Source organism: Peromyscus eremicus, chromosome 6, assembly GCF_949786415.1.
Source record: "Peromyscus eremicus chromosome 6, PerEre_H2_v1, whole genome shotgun sequence".
Lineage (NCBI taxonomy): Eukaryota > Metazoa > Chordata > Mammalia > Rodentia > Cricetidae > Peromyscus > Peromyscus eremicus.
Genome location: NC_081421.1, coordinates 108,230,665 through 108,255,383, shown reverse-complemented (window position 1 = coordinate 108,255,383; position 24,719 = coordinate 108,230,665). Strand labels below are relative to the sequence as shown.

Below are 24,719 nucleotides of genomic sequence, written 5' to 3'. Positions count from 1 at the left end.
GTACTGGGGCCACTGGGGCCATGCCCTTGAAGGTGACTCTGGGCTCTTTCTTTTTCTCTTTCATCTCCGGACCGTGAGAACTGTGGTATCACTCTATCATGCTTTTCTGTTGTGATGTGTTGCTTTGCCACAGGCAAATGGCACCAAGTGGTCATGGACTGGAACCTCCTCCACTGTCAACTTTTCTCTTCAGAAGTTGACTCATCTGATTGAGACCATAGCAGACCCTTGATCTAACATTCATAGATAATTGGTTTTATAATCCCTGAGGGTATCATAGAAGAAAAAAAAATCTGTGGATACTCAGGTTTCTTGTATAAAATGATGACATATTTGCATATAAATAACACATATTTCCCATGTACAGAGTTGAGTTTGCTTTAGAGACTGTTGCTACAGAATTGCCTGAGTATATCCAGAATTTCTCTGTTATCAATTTGACCTTTAATAAAGATTTGACACTTTGGTTATTAGTTTAGAGCAATTCCCTTATGATCAGTTCTTAATCTAGAATGATCAGGTTAGTACTAACAATGTTTATGAAAGTTAGAGAAAAGGCATTAAAGCCAAATTAAAAGAGTTTTTTTTTTCTTCTTCTTCACAATGCATCTGTTTAACAATGGCTGAGGAGCTCACTGGAACAATCTGGAACAAAGACAAAAGCCCCCTGCTGGGTGGGCTGCAACCCCGGTCTCACACCTTTAGAATCTTTTAACCTAAAAAGCAGTCCCATTGCCAGCAGTCTGTTGTGGGGGTATCTTTGTGGATTTCTGTGGGCCTCTCTAGCACTTTGCTTCTTCCTATTCTCATGTGGTCTTCATTTACCATGGTCTCCTATTCCTTGTTCTCCCTCTCTGTTGTTGATCCAGCTGGGATCTCCCACTCACCCAAGCTCTCTTTCCCTTGACCCTCGCCCTTCACTACCCCCACTCATGTCCAGGCTGTTCATGTAGATCTCATTCCATTTCTCTGTCATTGGGCGATCCCTGTGTCTTTCTTGGGGTCCTGTTTTCCAGGTAGCCTGCCTGGTGATGTGAGTAGCAGTCCAGTCATCCTTGTTCCACATCTAGTATCCTGTTATGAGTGAGTACATACCATGTTTGTCTTTCTGAGTCTGGGATACCTCACTCAGGATGATTTTTTCTGGGTCCATCCATTTGTCTGCAAACCTAACAGACTGCTGGCAATGGTCGAGAGACAGTCCGAATTGACCTACTCTGGTGATGGGATGGCCAACCACCCTAATTGTCGTGCTAGAAACCTCATCCAACTACTGAGGGATCTGGATGCAGAGATCCATGACTAGGCCCCAGGTGGATCTCTGGGAGTCCAATTAGCGAGAATGAGGAGGGTTTATATGAGAGAGAATTGTTGAGACCAAGGTCGGATAAAGCACAGAGACAAATAGCCAAACAAACGGAAACACATGAAATATGAACCAATGGCTGAGGGGTCACCAACTGGATCAGGCCCTCTGAGTGGGTGAGACAGTTGATTGGCCTGATCTGTTTGGGAGGCATCCAGGCAGTGGCACTGGGTCCTGTGCTCATTGCATGAGTCGGCTGTTTGAAACCTGGGGCCTATGCAGGGTCGCTTGGCTCGGCCTGGGAGGAGGGGACTGGACCTACCTGGACTGAGTCCACCAGGTTGATCTCAGTCTGTGGGGAAGGCTTTGCCCTGGAGGAGATTGGAGTGGGGGGCGGGCTGGGGGGAAGGTGAGGGGGGCGGGAGGGGGGAGAACAAGGGAATCTGTGCCTGTATGTAGAACTTAATTGTATTGCAAAATAAAAATTAAAAAAAAAAAAAAAAAAAGCAGTCCCAAGGTGAAAGCATATGTAGCACAGATACTTAAACTCTCCCACTAGCTTTTCTTTCCTGGCCACTATTTCTCTATCCTTCTCACAGAAAAATAGATACCCATCAGAACTGTATATATGCTTGCTTGAGATCTTTGATTAGATACAGCCCAAATATCAGGAAGGTAAGAATCAAAATGAGTCTATGACCCTAAAGCTGAAAGGTTTCATATACTTTTCAGTGAAAGAAAATCATTGTGGTGCTATAAAGTATGTCTTCCCATCTTCATCAAACCCTCCCTCAGACCAGTAAGACAAATTTTTATTGAGTTCCGCTAAAGAAATCATAGATGTTAAGAAGAGCTACCAGTTGCAGCTTGTTAATTCTGGAACTTTTCTCAGAACTTCAGCTAACTTGATATTTGGATCTCTTGTGTCAAGAAGTGGTCAAGGTTGATCGATTAGGTTTCAACAACAGAATCTGCTCTTGATGGGAGTGGTACTCTATTCCTACTGAATTTTTAGGAAGGTGACACATTGAAAAATAGCATCCCAATTTAATATTGATGGGATGTTGATTTTCTAGACACTGGAGTTTTAGTAATGATTGCTTAGCCCATGTGTGATATTTCTAAAAATAAATAAATAAAAATACCAAAGAGATAGTATCAGCCAAATGGATCAAAGAAACCTAACCCTGCTACCTTCTTGGTATCACAAAGATACCAGGCATTCTTGTCACATGCTGTGAATTACAAATGAGAAAAACCAAAGAAATGACAATTTCTTTTCCTCTACTATTGGCTGATACTTCAGTCCTCTGGTCCTTTTGTGCTTTTTATAGATGTTTTTCTCATAGTCTAATTATAATTCATATTCTAAAAATCAATCCAGCTAGTCAAAATTATAGTAATACAATGCCAGTGCCACACCATAGTCATGATGTAATGTTTGTGTGCTGAGTACAGCCATTATTTATTAAAAGTAACACACGAAAACATGAATAACATACCTGTCTGTACAGAGGAACATGGTATGATTTCAACATAATAACACACTTGCAAAATCTCCCTGCATTAACATAGTGGGAAACAATAAATACTAACACTACCTAATATATGAACACAAAGAAGACAGGCAGGTCTCCATGCATGGATCAAGGCTATAAGCCCTGGAAACTCTAAACTCAGCTGTGGCTTGTCTCCCCGGAGCCCACCTGCCTAGGCTGAGGGGTCACTGCTCACAAAAGTTCCTCCTAGAAATGTCCCTGAAAACTAGAGTCATTTGATTTTCTACATCAGACAGGAGATATCTAGAACTCTTTATGTTTCTATCGGGTTATGGTATGTCAATCCTTTGCAGGGACAGGCAACTGATGTAGATTAGTGAGGAGACCGTGAGATGGGATTGGTTCTTCGGGACTGTCTCCTTTCCACCCTTGGATGTTAGAAGCTGAAGATTAAACCTGTGAACAACAAAAACAACAAAAACTCAGCTTGAAGGAAGTGAAGAACTCAGAGGTAGTGAGGAAGACTTTGCAAGAAGTATTAGTGACTTCCTTAAATTTTTGTCGTACACACTGGTCACACAAATGTCACACACACTTCAATATGAACATTCTGAGTAGACAATGATTACCTTCCCCAAACTGGCCCTCATTCCATAATCCCCATCATTGCTGTTATTTCCCTGATTCATGCAAGCACACAGGCTGGAAGTGTGGGTGGTATCAACAGTACTGTTTCTACTTTTTCCCTGCCCACATCCAATCAATTGGAACATCTTGAATTTCTTTTAAACAGTGTGAAGTACTGAACCCTGAGTCTTCCACAAGCTAGACAAGTACTCCACAGCAAAATCCCCAGGCCCATGGCTACTGTGTCCTGGGAGTGGTATTCAGAGTCCATGCTAAGCCTTAAGATGTAGAAGGAACTGTAGGTGGGGACATCCTTGATGTCTCTCCAAAGGATCCCAGATGGTTGAGCACATGTGAGAGCAGAAGGGAGATGAGATCTACTGGTGAGGGAACAAGAAGTGGATGCAAATGGAGAATCAACGTATTAAGTGAAATAAGCCAGAATCAGAAAGACAAAATGTGCACCTGTTATTATTATTTTTTTGTGTGTGTGTATCTTAGATTTTATATAGATAATATAAAAAGCAAAAATGAGGCTGTCTTGGAGAAGGAAGGAAGAGAGAAGAAAGAGGAGAAAGGGATGGATATAGGTGATGTGTAAGGTCAAAGTACAGGACCTGCTTGAATAAAAAAGTCTATGAAATTCATATAACAATAAAGACACTGGCCTTAGCAGGAGTTCTGTGTGACAACAAATTATATCCTGTAGTCATGCCACCTTTGCTACTTTTCATATGAGAATAATCTCAATGAACAATAGTAGGATACATTTATACCTGCCGAGGAGTACTAAACTGTAAAGAAAAATGCGTGTGATGGTGGCACATCACACAGCTCCGGTTCTTTGGTTATAGTGGCATTCAAAAGTAAACACCAGTTTTGTCTTGTTTTCTTTTTTTCAAGACAGGGTCTTTCTATGTAGCCTTAGCTTTCCTGGAACTCACTCTGTAGACCAGGTTGACCTTGAACTCACAGAGATCCACCTGACTCTGCCTCCTGAGTGCTAGGATTTAAGGTGTGTGGCACCTCCACCTGGCTAAGCACAAGATTTTTAAATGGATTACAAAAAATCAAATAGCTGTTTTTAGTATGGGGCCAACTATTTTGAGGATAAATCCATCTTTGTTCTCACAGCCGTATCACAGTGAACTGTAGAGGAAAAGGTGAAGATAAAGTAAGTATTAAGGCCCCTATAGTGGTTGTTCTGGTTCAAGTGGAATCAAGTAACTAAGAGATAAGCCAGTAGGGATACCTGTGAGGATTTTCTCTTATTTGAAATGGAAAGAGTCACTCTAAATGAGGGTCCCACCTTCTGGTGACAGTACAAATGAAAGGAAGGCTAAGAAAGACAGACATGCTTTTTGCCTGCTTGCCAGACTCATACCGCCACTGCCCCTGATGCATCCCTTCACTGATATCAGAGCCCTGCTTCTTTAGGTATCAAATGTGGACTGAAGATCAGAAGCTCCCCAGGAATCCTCCAGATCTTTGGTGCCAGAGTAGGACTGCAGACGCCTTCATCCTCATGGACTGAGCCCCTACTGGGTTCTCAGTCTCTCCAATATGAAGGCAGCCATTGTTGAACTAGCCAGCCCACACTGTGTATGCTAATTGAACAATTTCTCTTTTAGTATATATTTGTTTTATAGATGCTGTGTCTCTAGAGCACCCTGACTAGTCCATCTTCTAATATGACACCAACTCTGCAGTGTTAGAGTACTATTATCTGGAGCCCTATCAACCTTCCTATTATTATAAACATAGCAGGTGTTAGGACAGATTTGAATGCACGAGCCAGCATCTTTCTGTAATTGTTCTTTTTTTTTAATTTCTTATATAAGATTTTATTCTCCCAGTAGATAATGTTTTGCAGAAGACAAAGATTGCAGCTCAAAAGTCTTTTGGAATTCCTGTCTGCCCTGCTAATTCACATTAAATATAATTACCTGCAAAACAAGGGACGATCAATAGATGAAACAGAAAGCATTAAATACATCTAGAATGTTCATTTGAGGTGCAAAATTTGATTGTAAGTGATTGTTTGCACATTGTTTGTTGTTGCGTACAGATTCAGAAGCTTTCTTTCCTTCCCCAATTCCGATGAACTCACTCCAATTCATTCTGAATCTCTGCATTGATATCTGATTTTCAGTTGACAGCCTAGAAATTACTCACTGGTTATTAAGTTTTTAGTACAGTGACAGAAATATGTATGTTGAAGAAAAAGTAACACAAATAGATGGTACAATTGACAGATGTCAAACTTGTTTCTTCCTACGCCTTTCTGATCTTTATTCTTCAGAATATGGTTATGCAATCCTCAAATTATTCAGAAGAGCAACAAGAGTTGTGTAGCTTTGCAAATCAAAGAACAAGAAATCATAGCCCAGTGCATGATATGTATATGTTATGTGTGATGTGACTGTATCTATTTCAGCATGTTGGCACATGTGTACACAGGTGTGTGTGTTGATGGTGTCTGCTTTGATCACCCTAGTGTATTGAGGGAGGGTTTCTCACTTTGAACTCAACTTACCCATTTGGCTAGTAGGGCTAGTTAGCTTGCTTGCTTCTGGAGCAGCCCATTTCCATTTCTGAGCACTAAGATTACAAGGGGGTTGCCACACTCATCACACATTTCTGTGGGTTCTGGGAATCTACAGTGAAGCCTGGACACACGTGCAGGAAGCACTTTCCACATGGAGCCATCTCCACAGACTAGACTTTTAAAACGTTTCTTTCATTTCTTAATATTGTCACATAATTATATCACTGCCCCCTTCTTTTCCCTCCCCCCCCAAACCTTCCATATACACCCCTCCTTTCTCTATTTCAAATCCATGGCTTCTTTTTTCATTAATTGTTGTTAAATTCATATATGCATATGTGTATATGTGTATCACTGAATACTCAGTCTATATAATGTTACTTATATGCATGCCCTCAGGGCTGACTGTTTGGTATTGGATAACCAGTTGATGTGCTCTTCCCTGGAGAAGACTTTCTCTGGCTCTCAGCATTCCTTAGTTGCCTATAGCTCATTGTGTAGGATTGAGGCCTACTGCTAAATGGGAGTTGGATAACGTCCCCCCCCCCCATGTCTCTCCCTGCCCTCCCAACCTGCCTAAGGAATGGCACCGTTCACTCTTCCTGCCTATGGGTGATGCTTCCTTGTGAGTACAGCCCTCCTGCACCCAGGTTAGGCAAGGTTCCATAGTGTAACGACAACCCTAAGGACACAGAGACAATGCTGACAGACCTCTGTCTGTCTGTCTGCCTGTCTGTCTACCTGCCTGCCTGCCTGTCCATCCGTCCTTCTGTATGTCTGTCTGTCCATCCATCCATCCATCCATCCATCCATCCATCCATCCATCCATCCATCTATCTACCATCTAACTTCTCTCTCTCTCTCTCTTTCTCTCTCTCTCTCTCTGGATTTGAGGCAGTGCCTAATGCAGAACAGTCTGGCCTCAAACTTCCTGTGTGTTATGTGTCTGAGCATGACTTTGAACTTCAGATCTCCCTGTCTGAACTCCCCAGGGCTGTGATACCCTGTCTCGTTTTCTACGGTGATGGAGATGGGGCCTGGGACCTTGTGCCTGGTGAGCAAGCACTTTACTGAGTACAATGCAGCCCCACCATGGACAATACTTTCTTTTATTAAACTTACTTGGACCAGACAATTTATTCTTCTCTTTCTTGTCTTCATCCAAGTTGGAAAATTGGCTTCTGCATTTTGAGTCCTTTGTAAATATGAAAACATCCCTTTACTAAGTACTGAGTTGAAAGGAAATACAGCTGTCTCGCAAGGAAACTTCCTTTATATTAATTAAGGCTAATTCACATGTCACCGCACTCAGCTTCTCCAACTGGGCTCTGGAAGTGACCATTCCAAAAAGAAGGATAAAGCCCTAGCTTCCTCTTACGGCAGCACACTCCTAACAGCAGGTTAGAGGCAGATGAGTTTGTAATGCTGGTGTCTGCATCTGGATGGGCATTTCTGCTGCTGTCCTCTGTTCCTGGTGAAGAAAGCTTGGACATCACCATGTACTCACCAAACAAGTGAGTGTCTGTTAGACTGACATATTAATAGCTGGACAGTAGACACAAGGTGTGCACTGAACAGTGATACTCCTCACCTCAGACACATTACTCGGAATGATGACCAGCTTGGCCAGGCCAGTATCAAACATGTAAGTGTTTATTGGTTCATTTGCTTTTTAGTGTTTATTCTGAAGGATAAATTTTCTATATATTCTATAAAATACCGAACATTAATTACAACAGCATTTAATTGATGATTCTTATAAGAACCAAATCAACACCAGAAAGTCTCCTAACCTGCTTCTAGGAAAACCAAAGGCAACCTCATGTGGATTAATTCCAGAGCAACCTGGACAGAAAATAAGAAAGGTCCCTGCATTGTACCGGCTTCTGGTCCAGACTAGGAACATGCTGATCAAAAGGTAGTTCATGCTTTTGAGAACCTCTATTGTTTTTGGATTAACAATTATTGCCATGTGAGATTTATCACTTCTGTCTGGTCTCCTTGATCACATAAAAGCTGTGTTCCTCAGCTGGTCATATAGCAAAATCAAGTCATCATATTTAGTAGGGAATTAAGAAACCTTAACTGAGACTGCATTTTTTGGTCACTCTGCTTGAACAGTTTTGTGCACATATCCGTGGTTCCTAGATCTAGAGAGAAAGTGCCTTGGGATGTGGTCCCTATGGTAGGAAGATGGTTGCGTCTTCTATGGAGCTGGACCACCAGTTCTGAGCCAGCCTATAAAGCCACATCTTTAACCCCGCACAGCTTCTGTGTGGTATCCTTCCCTGCAATAAGCTACAGGTCTGTCAGCATCGTCCCTGAGTCCTTAGGGTTTTGTTACACTATGGAACCTTGCCTAACCCGGGTGCAGGAGGGCTGTACTCACAAGGAAGCATCACCCATAGGCAGGAAGAGTGAATGGTGTCATTCCTTAGGCAGGTGGGGAGGGCCACTGGAAGAATGTTTTATAATAATCAAGACAGCAGTCATTTTTCTGGTCCCTTTTCTTCTAGTTTGCTTTTAGACAAATAACCAATGATGTTTTCATTGACACCAACCATTAAATGTTCAGGATTTAAAAGTCTATAAAATAATCTGAGGGATAGCAGGGTAAGGAAGCAGATATTAATGAGTATATCTGTGAATGGAATTAGGAAACTTACATATTTATTGCCCAGGTGTAGGGAGGATCCATCATGCTGTCAGTTCTTGGTTTTCCCCTGTGCAGAGTGCTCGCCTGAGAACAGAGGGTAGGTTTGATCTATGTGCTCAGAGAGGATGAAAGATGAAAATAAAGTTTCCTGGTTTTTCATTTTTTTCAAGAAAAGTTCAATTTTTCTGCAAGATTGCCATTAAAGCCACAGTTCGCCTCTTGGTATTGCCTGGAAATTATTTACTGAGATTTATGAGCTTTCTTTGGCCATCGTGTATTTTCACCCTAAAGGATCCTTGCTCACTAATTCCCTGGAGGTGAGAGTGTGGATTAGGAGACATCACAGGGTAGATGCCAGGTGGTTCATTACAGACGCTCCTGTTATGTGAGGTGGCTTTTCCTAGGCAAACCCACACTATATATTTAAAGTGACATTTTATCAAGAAGGTATTCTGGGGTTCTTCTGTTTAAATAATTCAGTGGGAACTTTGAGAAAATAATTTATAAGCCCACAGGAATGCTTTAGTGACATTCAGGGAAGCATATAGGCAACATCGCTCAAAATTTCAGTCATATTCTGCTATTGAGTTTAAAGGTAAAAGGATGAACCTGGATGATGGGAAGAGGAGAGTCCCCAAGCAGTTTTTCCATGGTACTGAATCCGTGACTAGCATGTTTCATAGCACCAGCATCTTTCTGGGAGTATCAAGTATCAGCACCTATCACCATCTTTATCAGCAATATGGATAAGATTCTCTGTCTGTTCGGATACATGTCCTCATTTTATCCAGCTTTTGTCTGCCAGCGGTTAACACATCTGTCTTCTGGTGACAATGTGTATGTCACCAGTCACTTTCACAGGTGTGGCGGTAATAAATAATATCAGAGAGCTGACAGACTCAGAACTCTTTCTAACTGTGATTCTTAGGTCTGTGCTGGAGGAGTCGCTGAGCACAGTGTGACATCCCTTGCAGCCCCAACCATGCTATGACCTACCTTCTGCTTGCACCTGCCTAGTTTGCCAAAGGCACATCACTTACCTGGAGCCCCTGACTTTGAAGTAGAAGAATAAGAAATAAAATGCAGAAATCACATAAAGGACATTGTATGAGAATTCATTACAATCTTAATATTTGACCTTAAGTTCTGTCCAGTCAGAAATAGACAATGTGAGAAAAACTCAGCAATGTCATGATTTGGGTAACAGTTATAATAATGATACCTGTGTATAATGATATGAATTGAGAAATGTCCCCCACAGGCTCATGTATTTGAAAACTTAGTCTCCACTTGATGGCACTGCTTCAGAAGTTTAGGGAGGTCGAGGTGGGAACCTTGCTGGGGAAGTATGGCCCTTGGGGTGGGCTTCGAGGGTATAGCCTTGCTATACTTCCTGTTCTCTGTCTTTGTTTTCTATCTGTGCATGAAAACATGGTCAGCTTCTAGCCCCTGCTCCTGCCGCCTTTCCCACCACAGGGCTGACTCGCTTGCACTCTCCCTCTCTCGCTGGAACCATATGATAAACCCCTTCTTCTTTAAATTGTTTTTGGTCATGGTATTTTATCACAGGAACAGAAAACAACTAACACACTGTGACAAAAACAAAGAACACATCCACATACATAGGGATAAGGAGCACTTGGAAGACAAGAAGATGCCAAATGCCAATAGTGGTTGGGTCAAGTTTGTACTTAATATGTGATTTAAAATTTATTTTTTTCTATTTTATATTATATATATGTGGTCAAATACTTTCTTCAGATTTCTTCTAGCTTTGTATGCTAAAGGTGAGGTGGAATGTATAATCTCTGAGTTGTAGTCTGAGAACCCCACTTAACCTATCATGTTGGCCATATAGTCTGCACTTAGACACAGGGGTGTTTAATTTGGCTACACTTCCTACAAAAATGTCATTCTTCTGAAAGCACAAGTTTCTTACACAGTCATAGCACACTTTTTCTTTTATATGAAGATGAACTCCACCTTTAAACATATATGAACTATGCTTTCAGTAGCAGCCTGCTTGAGAAAGAACATATGTAAAGGAACCAGCGAGTGCGGTAGATGAGCATGGTGAACCAACTAGAGGAAGAGGACTTGGGGATAAGAAACTGTTAACACTGGGAAAATCATAAGAAATTTAATAAGAATCCCTGAAGCATCTGTAAACAACAGCAATAACAAAAATACCGAAAAGCAAAACAACAAAAAATAATTTAGAATGCACTGGAATTTTCCCTGAAAGTATGAGGCTTTAAAGGTTTTTTTTTTTTCTTTTCTTTTCCTTTCTTGGAAACATTTGCTTATTGTTTTCTATCATGACATCATTCATTTTGAGATAAAGGTCCTGAGATTCTATAGTGAGGCAATGACTGTACCCCAAACCACGTATGGCTGTTGAAACCCCAATTTCATTATACTCCCACTTACGTATATTAATTAACACTGTATGACTTAGACCTTGAGATAAATAATGTAAGTTATAGCAGTCTTCAATTCTAGTCTGTGAGTACCCTGATGTCTCCTTTATCAGATGATTTTTTCATTTAAGTATTTTGAGATGATTATATGGGTCATGGTAGAAAAACTGAGCTAAACTTGTGAAATTGTATTAAACTCTATCATTTCAGGCTCTATTCTAGTTATATTTTAGGAAAGATTTTAGCATTGGTCCTGAGACAAATGTAAAATAATTTTAAAAATTAAACTTCTTACCAGTGTGGTGAGAAAGATTTTCTAAAGAAGATATATTTGAATAAGTTTGAAGGGCAATGAGAAGACATTTGATTGGAACATTGAAGCCACCAAGTTTCGTTAACAATAGACTTTAATCAAAATTCTGTAGTATAAGGACCATTTGAAGATCATTATATGAAGCTTCTTAATTCTAGGCTATTAAAATCAATTCTAAATCATCAATTTCTATCTCATTCAGGCATTTTCCAATGGTAATACGCTGGATTGTCCTTTGGGGTAATTTTGAAAGCAGTGTGGTTCCCAAATCTCACTGGGAAGGAATGTAAGTATCAGAAACTACTTCTTAATATTCCCAAGATAATATTACTGCTTCAAACCTGGGTCCTAATAACTCCTGTAGGAAGGAAAGGGAAACATGTAAAGTTGAAGATCATCTATCCATATGAGTCAGCTTCACTTATTGTTGCAAGTACCACCCCAAGAGAGCCAAATGTGAGGTTCAGTTTGCAAAACAGAACTTAAGAAGGTTTCAGTTTTTGGGGGATGGGGAGATCTCTTGAGAAACCTATGGTCCTAGTGTGAGGTATCATTTTCCTAGAAGTGGGTGGTAGAGATCTTTATTATAGTCAGCTCCTTCCAGGTGTCCCTTAGAGTTCCTGCACAATACTTCATCACACAGCTCCAGAGCCAAGGAGACTGTAGTGCACTTGTTTAAACTCCTAAGGAAGGGCAGGACAGCACATAGAATCATTGTGATGTTTCTTGGCCAGACACAGGCAGACTCTTGAGAACTTCTCATGATTAGCACTGTTATCATGCTCAGGCTTTCTCACGTGCTAACTAACGCATATTTAGGTTGCTTACTCAATTTCCTACTCCTTTCTTTAATCCAGTAAAACAAGCTTGGCTACATAGTCATTGCTGGTGAGTAGCCAGGAAAATCCTAGGCATGGATTCACATGGCTCTATGGATGGTCTGTGTTCTTTTGCCCCATTAGATGGAGTTACTCTCTCGAGAAAATAGAGTGGACATAGAAGTAACATATCACCAAAGAATATTAAAGAAGCAAGACTAAAAACCAGATTTCTCTTAAAAGAAAAATGGTGGACTGAGACTATTATCAAAGGGAGAGCAATCGCTTAGCGTGGCTCTGGGTTCCATCTCCAGTAAGGAGGGAAAGGCAGAGGAAGAGAAGAGAGAGGATGAAGGCATGTCTGTGTTCTGTTGGAGGCCCTGGCTCTTCCAGTCCAGTGCTTTTTCTATGATACTTTGCTCTGCGTGGAATGCCCTGCCTGGCACTGAAACATTAAAGTTTTAATATCTTGTTTTTGGTTTGGAACAATACTTAGAACTTGTTTTACAAAATTGTTCTTAACTACTAAAAATGTTTATTACATAGCTCTTTACTCTACACATGCACCCTGGAACCACGTGACTTGATATTTAAATTAGAACTATATGGATTACTTTGTGAAAATTAGAAGTTGTTTTTAATTTCTCCGTATCAGTGCTTTAGATAACCATCTATTTGAATCAAGGGAAAATAACCATTAATTTTTCAAAATAAGCCTACATCTTATTTGTTATTGATCTTGACACAAATACATCTAAGACAAATCACATCTGCATTTTGCAAGAATTTTACATTTCAAATTGAGTAAAATATGGATAGGGAATCAAAAGCACAAGTGTAGATTATATTGATAAAAAAATTTATATGATGTTTCTTGGGAAGGTTAGTTGAGATTGTGTGAAATAATGTAGTCCATTGTTTACATTTTAATTGACAAATCATGACTCCAAGTGACTACACAGACAACCACACACACACACACACACACACACACACACACACACACACACACACCTTACCAAAATGAAACAGAACTTTTGAAACCCTGTTAAACTTTCTGGCCTTTTGGCTATTTCTGCAGAATAGTAAAAGTGTCTAGTCACCATTCATTCATTAGCACACACCATTCATTCATTAGCACCATTCATTCATTAGCCCCAATAATGCAAGACCCCGAACTCCAGTTTATGAAAATGTAAGGATCATCTCCTCCTCACAGCAGGACTTTGCCTTTATTAAGAGCGACAGCCGAACTGTTTCTCAGGAAGTTCTGCTTTGGCTTGTATGTCACGTGACTAACAGCCCGTGCTGTCTCAGGATCGCCATCTAGTCACATGTTTCTAACCAAATGGGAACTTACCAGACTCGTGAGAGATTGTTTTCACAGTGAGCAGCTTCACACTCTCTTTGTCGGACTGAGGCCTGTTTGACACAGAAACACTTAAGTTAGCACCGTAGTCATGGATAGTGTGTCTTCACAAGGAAACAGATCTGGCCCAGAGTGAAGAAAAGGCACAGGGAAAGTTATTTTTTTGTTTGTTTTTGTTTTTGTTTTTTTGTAAGATTATATGGCAAACTCTATGTCCCTTCACTACAAGCACAGATATGCTGTGTAGCCTTTTCCAGTAGTTTTTGAAGAAAGATGGCAGGTCCCATCACTGTCACAGTGGTGGTCATCTGTTTAGTTATACATCACCTGGATCAGGGAGATGAATGTCACCAGGTCTAAATTGCCTGTGTCTCCAGTTATGAGTTATGAGGTAGAAGACACAGACACATTTGTGAACTTTCTGATCAAAAAGTGAGGTCCAGGGACACTCATTTTATTAGATCTCAAGATTGTAGTGTCTGAACCAGCTGTTTTCAAGAGAGTTTCCCATACTGTTTTCCAGATTCCAGTTCCAAAACCTAGCTTCTTTCCTTAGGTATCCTGAGAGCCTCCATTTGTAAGGAAGATGGATAGGCAATCAAGAGTCATTTCTATAACAGTTACAGTTTAGTTGAAAAAAAAAAAAAAAAGAACATCACCACTACTGTAAATGAAGGGTGTACATTCAGTTTAACACAGAAAATTCAGTGGCTTTCTTGTTTCCAGCATGAACAAACACAATGTCTCTTGGCTCACCAGCCCCTTGCTTGCGATCGCTGCCTGTGCTGTTCTGCTTGCTCTGACAGTCAAAGTTGAGCCACTTTGCACCGAGGCAAAGCTGCCTAGAGGCAGCTTGAAGAGCAGGCACTGTTTTCCTTAGCTGTGGTGAACATGCTGAACATTTCATCAGGAACATTATCTTAAAATGCCAGATGTGGTTTACATATTTGGCTTTGTTATATTCATCCTTCAGCCCTTCACTGAATCGTTTCCTCATCTTTTTTATTTTGATTTGTTTTCTGTCTTGTACCTTGTCCATACCTAACAGCAACCTTCTCTTTTAGTTGTCTTTAAATAGCTCTGACAAATAGCCAAATCCCATGTATGGTAGCTAATATATATATATATATATATATATATATATATATATATATATATATATATATATGAAAACAATACATAAAGTATAAGTAAAAGTTCAAAAATTTTCTCTATTTCTCTATTTAAATGACAGCATTGAAAGTTCTCGGGAAAAGATAAACAGCGATGCAGCCCAACTTACTGATCATTCCCATTTTCTGGAGTGCCTAGAAGAGAAGACAGTTATAAATATGAGATCAGGGCTGCTTTCTGCTAAAACTCCTTCTAGAACCAGTTTTAATCTTACTGGCTACCCACAAACATTCCCTCAGACACAGTTAACTTTCCCCCTGACAAGGAGCAATGCTTGTTAAATAAACTACAAAGAACTTGGTTCTGGTTTGATTTTTACCACATAGCATCACATTACTTTAAGAATGTACCATCTTAGATTGTCTATCACATGGACACTAGAAACTTCCATATATTTGATATCTGTGAGAAACTTCTTCTCAAAGTATCAGTTTCCTTTTTCAACTGGAGAACAGACTTTTCTCTTCTCCTTTACGCATTGCTCTTTTTTGGGAGACAAATCATAGCCCATTGATCCAGCCTCCCAAGAATGGCCTCCAAAGTGCCACTGAGGCAGCTAGCTTTCCAAGTTTAGAAACCTCTTGGGTTCACTGTGAGGATGGTTCCTAATGTAGGGTCATGGCCTTCCTGAAGCAAATGTTAAGCTGTTTCACTCCATTGTTTTGCCCCTGATTATATCCCGTTCCACTTGGCTCCTGTGGCAGTTTCTCTTCATATCTAACCTAGCTCATTGTTGGGATAGGCCTCTTGAGCATGTCTCTTCTGACTTTGAGTGTTATTATTTTCATAAAAACCTTGGATAACTGCTTCTATTTCTTTTGCCCAACCCAAGACATCCAACTAGAACTCTAACTACCTAAGATTAACTCATCATACCCCGATGCAGATCACTAATGATGTCTAACCATGTCTTTCCCTATCAGCAGGGTCTAGCAGTATGTTTTTATTACCATAAGTGCCAAATGCAGTATTACCTGTGATGTTCATGGTCCCCCTTCAGAGAGAGCTGATAATATTTGATTGCCTGTTTTAGCATTTTACTTAGAGTATGGTAACAGTGGGTTAATTAGCAGCTAGATGCCTACCGAGAAACTTTCTGCATATGTACCATGCTTATGTTAAAAGCTCAATCTATGGCAAACATTATTCAGATAAGCTTAATTTCCAACTTCTGATTCACATTGTCTTCCAGAGAGTGGAATGGGCTTATTAATTTTCTGAATGTAATGAAGTCTCCCCCATGTACTTAAAGAGTAATTAACTGCAGGTGTTTAATGGTGCTAATTTAAAGATAACAATGTTGGTAACTCTATATGGAAACAAAGCTAACAGTAACCAAATAGGTCTGGCTGATTACATAATTTCCACACTTGGTTTTAGAGCACCATACATCTCCACAATAACTCTTCAGAGTGGTAAGGATTTATTCATTTAAAGTCGGCTTTAATAGAAAATGTCACTCTTAACCTCATGCATTTTCAAAGTTTTCCAGTTAAACAATTCTTTTCAGTACACAATATTTTTATAAGTAGATTTAACATATTAGTTTTTATCCATCTCATAGACTCAACACCCACAGGCTTCAACTGTGATACTGTAATAGCTATATTCCCATAGAAATAAGATTGGTGGCTTAAAAACGGGTGACGGGAGGAGGGGCTGGTTTATGCAAGTACTATTTCCTCTTTGGAAATGGGATAAGACAGTAACTTTCAGATATTATGAGATTTATTTCCTCACTCCTACAGGAAAGCACATAGTTTTCTTTTTCTTTTGTTTTCTTCTTCTTATTTTCCACCCAGAGTTCAAATGAATGCCACTGTTTTGATCTGCTAACTTCTACTTTTGCTGTCATGATCTGCTCCAACTGTCTGTGAGATGCACAGTCAGTGGCTGGCCTAACCCATAGTCATTAGTGTCCTGGGGTAAGAAAGTAACTGTGCAGCTTATAAGCCATATAAAAATAAGCACCTTTTACCTTCTTAATAACTTAAGAAGCTTAGATAGAATTTTGTTATTGAAATAGTTAGAATGAATATAAAGGGAAGATCTATTTCACTGGCCATTTAAAAATTTTAACTCAACAAGCAGAGAATGAAAGTCTACTGCTATGTATCAGGCATAATGCAAGGTGAGCTGTATATGGTTTATGGTAGGACAGTTGCAGCTGGGCTCACAGGCAATGCAGGCACAGAGAAAAGTAAAAATCTATAATACCATGAAGCTGTTAACCAGTTTTGTAGAGCAAAAATTAATGGTATAATCTGTTCTGCTTAATAAAGTGGTATGCTACCAAAAGGTAGAATAGATTATTGTTGGTGTAATCCTTTAGGGTAAGTTGCAAGTGTGTTCTAGAAGTCAAGTGGTAGGTAGGCTTGATGTTCCAGGAAAATGGTAATTATGGATAAATGTATGAAAACCTGAACATCATAGCACATGCAGGGCAGAGGACTGGAACTCCTAATGAACTGGAGTTCATGTGGTAGAGGGAATAGCTGAGCTAAGTGAGCCAAGGGAGGTACAGGCAGAGCATCACCTCAACAGACAGCACCACCCTTGGACTAGAAGAACAACTAAATATGGAAGGAAGGAATATGAATAACGTAGAGGGTTTTGTTTAGAATAATTCATTAACACCAGCTCATTAGTTGAGACAACTGTACTGTTCTACACTAAGATGATAATGATGATGGAGAATTGATGATGACGATGGTGGACTCTAGATGAGGAATATGAGGGAATGTATCATCCTTATAACTCATCCACTCTAAAATATTAGTCTACTCTACAATAGGTTTATTTAAAGAAAGGATAAACTGCATAACACCACCACAGAAGATATCTGTGTTGGAAAGAGGCTGAGGCTCCAAGAAGGGACATAGGTCCCAGAGTGTGATTCTTAAGATTATGGACTTCTAAAGTAAATTTCCACACTCCTCTGCTTATTCTCTACCCCAGGCCACACATCCTATTGCATACTGTCTTTGGAGCATACATCTGTGACTGTCCTCACAGTTGAGGCTATTTCATTAGCAAGAAATGATCTATATTTACTCTAAATAGATCTGAATCATCACTCCTTACTTTGAATAGCATGCAGAGAATTTCTCCACCTCTTCCCCCTGTTCTTTGTGATCGGGTGACATGGTATTGTCACCAAAACTCTTCTCCCTTTGACAGTTTTAAATTCAAGGTTGCACTAAGCAAACCCCCATTCTACTTCTGGAAAAACAAAATGAAACAAAACAAAAGGTCGTTACTTACCTGGGTCTCTCTTCCAGCACATTCGATATAAACCCACCAGAGTAAATACCAAGAGTGTTATAACAATCAGCGCAATAACCACGGGCAAAATAATACCTGAAATTATTGGAGACATTGTCAGCTGGAGTGATGCTAATTCCATACAAATAGACCACACTGGACAAAACATGCACGCTTCCTTCTTTAAACAACATTCTATCAAAACACTATTATATTCCGGGCAATAATTAATCTGATTTACAGATTTGCTTTGCTTGTCATTTCTGACATATCCACTTGATGTCACTCTTGTAGCCTTTCTTAAACTTCCAAACCTCAAGGAGATGGCTTCCCATCTTCCCGGAGGCTGGGGGCATAAGGAGAGAGACTAGAGGAAACAGTTCTCTAGATTAGAGTTAAAACTGCATTCAATCATTATATATTTTTTGTATTTTATTATTAAGTTACTTAAAAAATGCAGCTGACTTGAGTGGTTCTAATCTTAAGGCTGAAACTTGTATCTTTGAAACATGTTACCTTAAAACTAGAAAATATGTAAAAGAACCTAAGTAGATTGATTGCATAGCAATTTAGAACGTCTAACAACATAGCTCCAATAGGTAGGTATGCACACTTGGGCATGTGTTTGCAAAGGGTGTGTTGCTGTTGTAAATCAGAGGAAGGCTTCCCTGTTTTGGTTAACAAGAGGGCTTTTGAGTTTTCAGTGAGTCATTTCAGGGGTAAAAGTTGAGTGATTAAAGCAAAGGAGCAGTGAGAGGCAGAGTTAGGTATTCTGTCTCCTCACTTCTGTGCTTCTCGCCTATTTATCAAGGGGCAATAATATTTTAATTCATCAGTAGGGTAGCTTACATTCCACTATCAGGAGGCAATGTTAAAGCACACTTTAAAATAGATCTTGAATTGATGTTATTTCCTCCTCAAAATGGAAATACCATGAATCAATATGTCAATTCTTTCTGTGATACCTTTTTAATGAAATGGTTTTACTGAAACCAAAGATAATCATTTATAATTCCAGCTTCACATACATTCATCTTACTGTTAATTGCTTAGGGAACAGCTGAACTATTACTTATTTTTTCAGACTTAACACACCTCTAAGGTCTTATATTGCTTATACATGTTCAAGTTAAAGTAAAATTAACTGCCATCTATATGATAAAATTTCATCAAGGTGAAAAAAATTATTGTTTTTTATAATTTAATGACTTTAAGAATGTTCAATTGACAAATGAAGATGGATATGTTGATATGGCATGATGATTTGGATAAAATGTATTAGTATGGTGATTTGTAGCTGAATACAGTTACACCAAGTCATTATTTGTCGTTTTTGGTAATTGCTTACCACTAGGAAAAGAGTGAAAAAGAAAAACAAAAAGAAAAGAAAGGAAGAAAATGGCCCTGGTGTAGTAATTCCAATAATTCCAATCAGATGTATGGGAGATTTTTTGTTTTTGTTTTTGTTTTTCGAGACAGGGTTTCTCTGTGTAGCTTTGCGCCTTTCCTGGATCTCGTTCTGTAGACCAGGCTGGCCTCGAACTCACAAAGATCCGCCTGGCTCTGCCTCCCAAGTGCTGGGATTAAAGGCGTGTGCCACCACCGCCTGGCTTATGGGGGATTTTTCAAGCAGGCTGCAGTTTGAACTATAATGGAACTACAGGCTGAGTGAAGTTAAGAAAAGGCTGTCCATAACTCCGCCCTTTCATTGTTCTTATTTGCATATTCTGCAAGTCTATTTCCATGAATGGAGATTTATATGTTACTCACTGGAGTAAGAGGGGGTGGTTGATGGAGTGGCTGTGATCTTCCCATCTTCAGTGTCTGTTATTTTGAGAGAGAAAACAAACAAGTCACCCTTGATAAATATGTTAATCCATATAACCTTCCCTCTACTCCCATTTAAGGAAATATCCATGATTTATAGTTATGATGTTACAAATGCAAGATTTTCCCTCACCATGCAAGAGCTTTGTTTTGAAAATCAAGACGGATAGTGTTCATTTCATAAAGAACAGTAAAATAGAATAGGTTTCTCTTCAGGTACACGAAAAATCATACCTTGCAGCTGTGAGATGGTTTTTGCAGTTGTTAGTGATGCTGAGGGTGACACGGTGGTTTTAGGCAAGGCATCTGGCAGTTGAGTGGCAACTATAGGAAAAAATCACAAACCCAGACTCAGTTTATAGTATTAAGTCTTCATATTGGATTTCTTTGTAGATTTAAACAGTCTGCATTTTTAAAGATCTGGAAAAACACTTTGTTTTATATAATAGAATGTATAAAACAGTATTGCTGAACTTGACTTCCATGTATTTCTTCTGGAAAAATGATTGACTTTGACATCACATAAACTGGATATCAGTATCATGTTGTGCAGAGCAGACCTGGCCAAGAAAATCTGAGCAAGTCTCATATTCTAGTCCATAGTGCACAGAACTCAAATCAGGAGGTTCCTGCAAGATGCACATCTATGATAAACACTAATCATTTTTCAAATATTTTTAACTTTGGGAAACTGTGTTTTGTCCATTACATATGCTTAAAATAGATGTAAATGCAGAAAGCTTCAGGTTTTATGGTATTTCACAGTGGTTGAAGAAAAAAGATCCCTATGAAGGCTTATTGAGAAGTGGGGGAGAACCGATGGAGACTCCTTGATTTCCCTCTGTGAAGCTCTGTAGCCATATGAACATCTTCCATGGAATAATGGCTGTTTGATTCTTTCTCCTCCATTGACCATAACCATTTTTCCTTCGAGGGAAATGTCTGCCATATTCAATTAGAGGACTAACCAGATTATTATGATGAACAAAAATTATGAAAATTTTAAAATGTAAGACAACATAGCTTAATATATGTAACATAATACATGGCATATCAATACAAGAAAGAAAATACAAACACTGAATGCTTTATAATTTTGTCACACTTATCGTGAAATGAAATGTAACTTAGAATTTTGGAAAATGAATTGTCTCTCGTGGCACAAAGTTCTCTTTTCTATCATAGCTGCTGGCTCATATTTCCACAAAACTCCCAGAATGCAAAAGGTGTAATGCTCACCATACCTCCCACGTAGCTCTTGCTTCAGCCTGTGTGCACTAGAGCAAGGCTGACCATGTTCCTACACTGAGACATTCATTCTGCTTACGACTTGTTAGGAGTTCTGAGGCCCTGTATAATTACACCCGTGAGACTGATATTTCTAGGGCTGCCATGGCTGCTCTTTCCTCCTTTGCCACCCACAGCACAGCACACACTGTATGCTCTGTGGGGGAAGAATCATGTGGAGAGTCTACACTGTGCTTGCCAGGCAAGAGATCTGTGGGAGGGAGCTAGATACATGCCCATAAGAACAAAGAGAAATGTCAGCCTAGTGCACAAAGCAGGCAAAAAAAGGAATATTAAGTGAAAGAGTGGGAGCTAGCTGGAAGCTTGGTACTGTTAGTTGTGATTTTCAGTGTCAAAGGCTGCATGGGGATGAATAGTCTTTGGGGTGTTTTGGAAGAGGATAAGATGGTTGGCTGAATAACCAATGGTCTTGGGATTTACCAACAGCTAGTTTCCAAGACTCCATATCCCACCTCATTTCTTACTCATGTTCAGGCCAAGAGTTGCTTTAGGAGTGATTATTTTTGATTCAAATGACACCACACCAAGCTTTTTGAGTTAAAAGGTGTTGATCGCCCAGGGCCAGTAGTTACTGCTATGTTAACCCTTAACCATGGGTTAACCATGACCTGGAAGATTGCCATGTTAACCCTTCTTACAGGAATGATCAGCGCTGCTTAAACAGAAACTTCCAAGTTTCTACTTTTGTTTTCCTTTTAACTATAATTTTTACTTAAGAAATCTCTTCTGAATTCAACACACACACATACACACACACGCACGCACGCACGCACGCATACACACCTGTGTGTTTACCTGTATTGTGTGTAATACTATTTGGAGTTTGCAGTCCTTTTATTTTTCTACTTAATTAAAAAGTACTTGTTATGGTGTTTATTAGTGACCCACAATTTGAGAAACCCTATCTTTAGCATAATCATATGACTGAATGGTACTTAGATAAACCTTGTGAGCCTAACGTTTATTCTCTCTGTGACTATAACAGAGGGATTCATAGTGTGGTCTGATGATCTTCATTCATTGTGTTGAAAACCTGCTACCACAAATATCTACCAAAGTAGCAATGTCAGAGAAGGGTCAGGTGAAGAATAATGCAGTAGTTAAGAGCATGATTCTGAAAGCTAGTGCCACAGCTAAACTCTGACTGTAAAACTTCCTTCCTGAAGAGGCTTGTCACGTTACTTAACCTCTTTTTGTCTGATTGTCTTATATGTAAAAGAGGTTAAAATAGTTTTACATCATATTGTTGCTGTAAAGATTAAGAAAGAATAAATTGAAATTGTCTAGGAGAATAATTAGCCCCAGTATGGTTATTTTAAATTATATAATATCATGTAATATATGCTGTATGATATTGCTATAATGTATGATTATGCCTTTTAGAAAGTTGAACTTTGCAACTAACGAGAGTTCATCTAATTTCCTTAAAAATTCAGAATTTAGCTATGTGAAATTAAGTTTTCAGACATTTCCATGTTTTTTGGTATTTCTTTTTTCCAGTCACGAGTGGAAGAAGCTGGAAAACATGTCCCTCTTAGATCACACAGTTTGCATATGGGTCCTGATTTTGGTGACTGCGATGGTTATTGAATTCTAGAGGCATTGTGTTACAATTTAAATGCAATTTACAAACTTCAGGTCAAAACTCAGAGCAAGCTATGTGAAGCAAGTTCTCTTACAGCCAAGCCTATTCTACTGAAATGTATTCACATTTTGCTCATAGTTCCTGACTGGTACTTTTTGTTGTTTTAGACAAGGGTTCACTATGTAGTCTTGGCTGTCTTGGACTCATTATGTAGAGTAGGCTGGCTTCAAACTCACTGAGATCTGCTTTCCTCTGCTTCCAGAGTGCTGAGATCAAAGGCATGTGTTACTACATACATGTAACTTGCTATGTCACTGGGAACTTTACTAACAGGGGACTTTACTGTTGTTCTAAGGAATCAGACTTGACTAGAGAACGGTCTTCAAAGGACTGAGTTGTGGAAGTGTAGGTGGCTGAGGTTCCCCACTTGTCTGAATTTCACCTTGTACTGGCCTGAGGCTGTACTGCCCCAAGGCTCATCAAAGCCAAGTGTCAGCCTGGCAGGGACAATCATGCCCACCGTTTCTTGAGAGTTGTGAATGCTTCCCAAGATGCTTTTGGGCTAGAGGATTCCTTGATGATCTTTCTCAAACTTCCTAAACGTGAATGTCAAGCTAGAAGGCTTCCACTCAACTGTCCTCTCCTGCCCTCTCTCCACATCAGATTCCTCTTGCTATCTAATAGCTTCTCCGACTTACTTTCAGGTATTATCTCCATTGTTTTTCCCCCTTTAGTTATTGTTATATTTATACATGTGTATAAATATATAAATAAAACCTGCTGAGTCCATTTAGTGTTGCTTATATGTTTTTAGTATTGACTGCTTGGTATTAGATAATAAATTAGGAATCTTGTCCCTAGGGAAAACTGATTCCCCCTTCCGAGCATCTGTTAACTTCCTGTAGCTCTTTATCTAAGGATGGAGCTGTGTGAGATCCTCCTCATCCATGCTGACATGTTACATTGTTTCTTTTTGTATTCATTCAATAATAACCACAAATAGAGGCCCACTCTGTACCTAACAGTAAATATTGAAGGAAGGACAGCACAGTGTGAGATACAGCTGAGGGATTCCAAACTGACCCAGATGAAAGCAGGGTTGAAGAACAGCATAAGAGTATTCCAAGGGTCATGATGAGTGAGCCTGTGCCACCTCTTATGAAGTCTTATGACTAAGCTACTCTTCACAGCAAAGGAAAGATTTGAGAAGCTTTGGTAATGATGTATCCTGTGGGTGAATAAATCAGAATCAGGAAATAAGAGCCAAGGCAAACTTACACAAGTACAGATACTCATGTTGGCCACAAGGATGGGTGTCAAACATCCTGACACCCAGGGAAAGGAGAGAGTCTATGCTGGACTTCCACTACCAGAAATAAAACGGTTTTTTATAAAAATCAACTAGAACATACATCGTTCAGATAGTGAATGCTATGCACACAGAGGGGAATATGATGATAGAATCATTGAATGTTCTTCCAGCTTTAAGAACTTAGATTCTTGTCACATGATTTCTTTCTTTTTTGTAGCTTTTATGTGCATATACCCATGATGGAACTCTCTTTCCAGTTAATAGATAGAACACCAGAGGAGAGTTTTTCTGCCTTTGAGTGGTTGAGATTGAGTTTGCATCTCCTCAGAGCTTACATTACTGAACTGGGATAACTCCTACAGCAATGTCAAAGTTTTATCTCAACTATCCATCTTTTTGCTTTGAGCCATCAAGGTAATTAACCTGAGACATAACATACTCTTACCTGGAAATAAATGTGAACTGAGATATATTTAGTTTAGATAACTCTACAGAAGTTGATGTTGAGGGAGAAGGATTTTCCCTTTCTTATCCAGTTTAAATAGTTATTAAATTTCAGAAACTTATGCATGAGATCCAAGAAAAAACAAAGCAGGATACTAGTACTTTCATAAGTCTCAGGTTATTTTATCCCTGGGAAAGTATATTTAATCTTGTGCTTTAAGAATGAGAGATAGTGTGGCTCAGGCAGATG

At 39.4% G+C, this 24,719-nt stretch overlaps 1 protein-coding gene across 1 annotated transcript in view; it reads right to left on the bottom strand.

Annotated features, from left to right (window-relative positions):
* Positions 1-2,733: 2,733 nt before the first annotated feature.
* The window catches only part of Emcn (endomucin), a 62,304-nt gene continuing 40,318 nt past the window's right edge, over positions 2,734-24,719 (bottom strand). The window contains exons 5-11 of the mRNA XM_059266315.1: positions 20,055-20,144; positions 19,764-19,817; positions 17,994-18,089; positions 14,839-14,863; positions 13,548-13,609; positions 8,647-8,720; positions 2,734-3,261 (exon numbers count right to left, since the gene is read on the bottom strand). Coding sequence (XP_059122298.1) covers positions 8,686-8,720; positions 13,548-13,609; positions 14,839-14,863; positions 17,994-18,089; positions 19,764-19,817; positions 20,055-20,144 — 362 coding nt within the window. The 3' untranslated portion in view covers positions 2,734-3,261; positions 8,647-8,685. The remainder of the gene's footprint in view (positions 3,262-8,646; positions 8,721-13,547; positions 13,610-14,838; positions 14,864-17,993; positions 18,090-19,763; positions 19,818-20,054; positions 20,145-24,719) is intronic.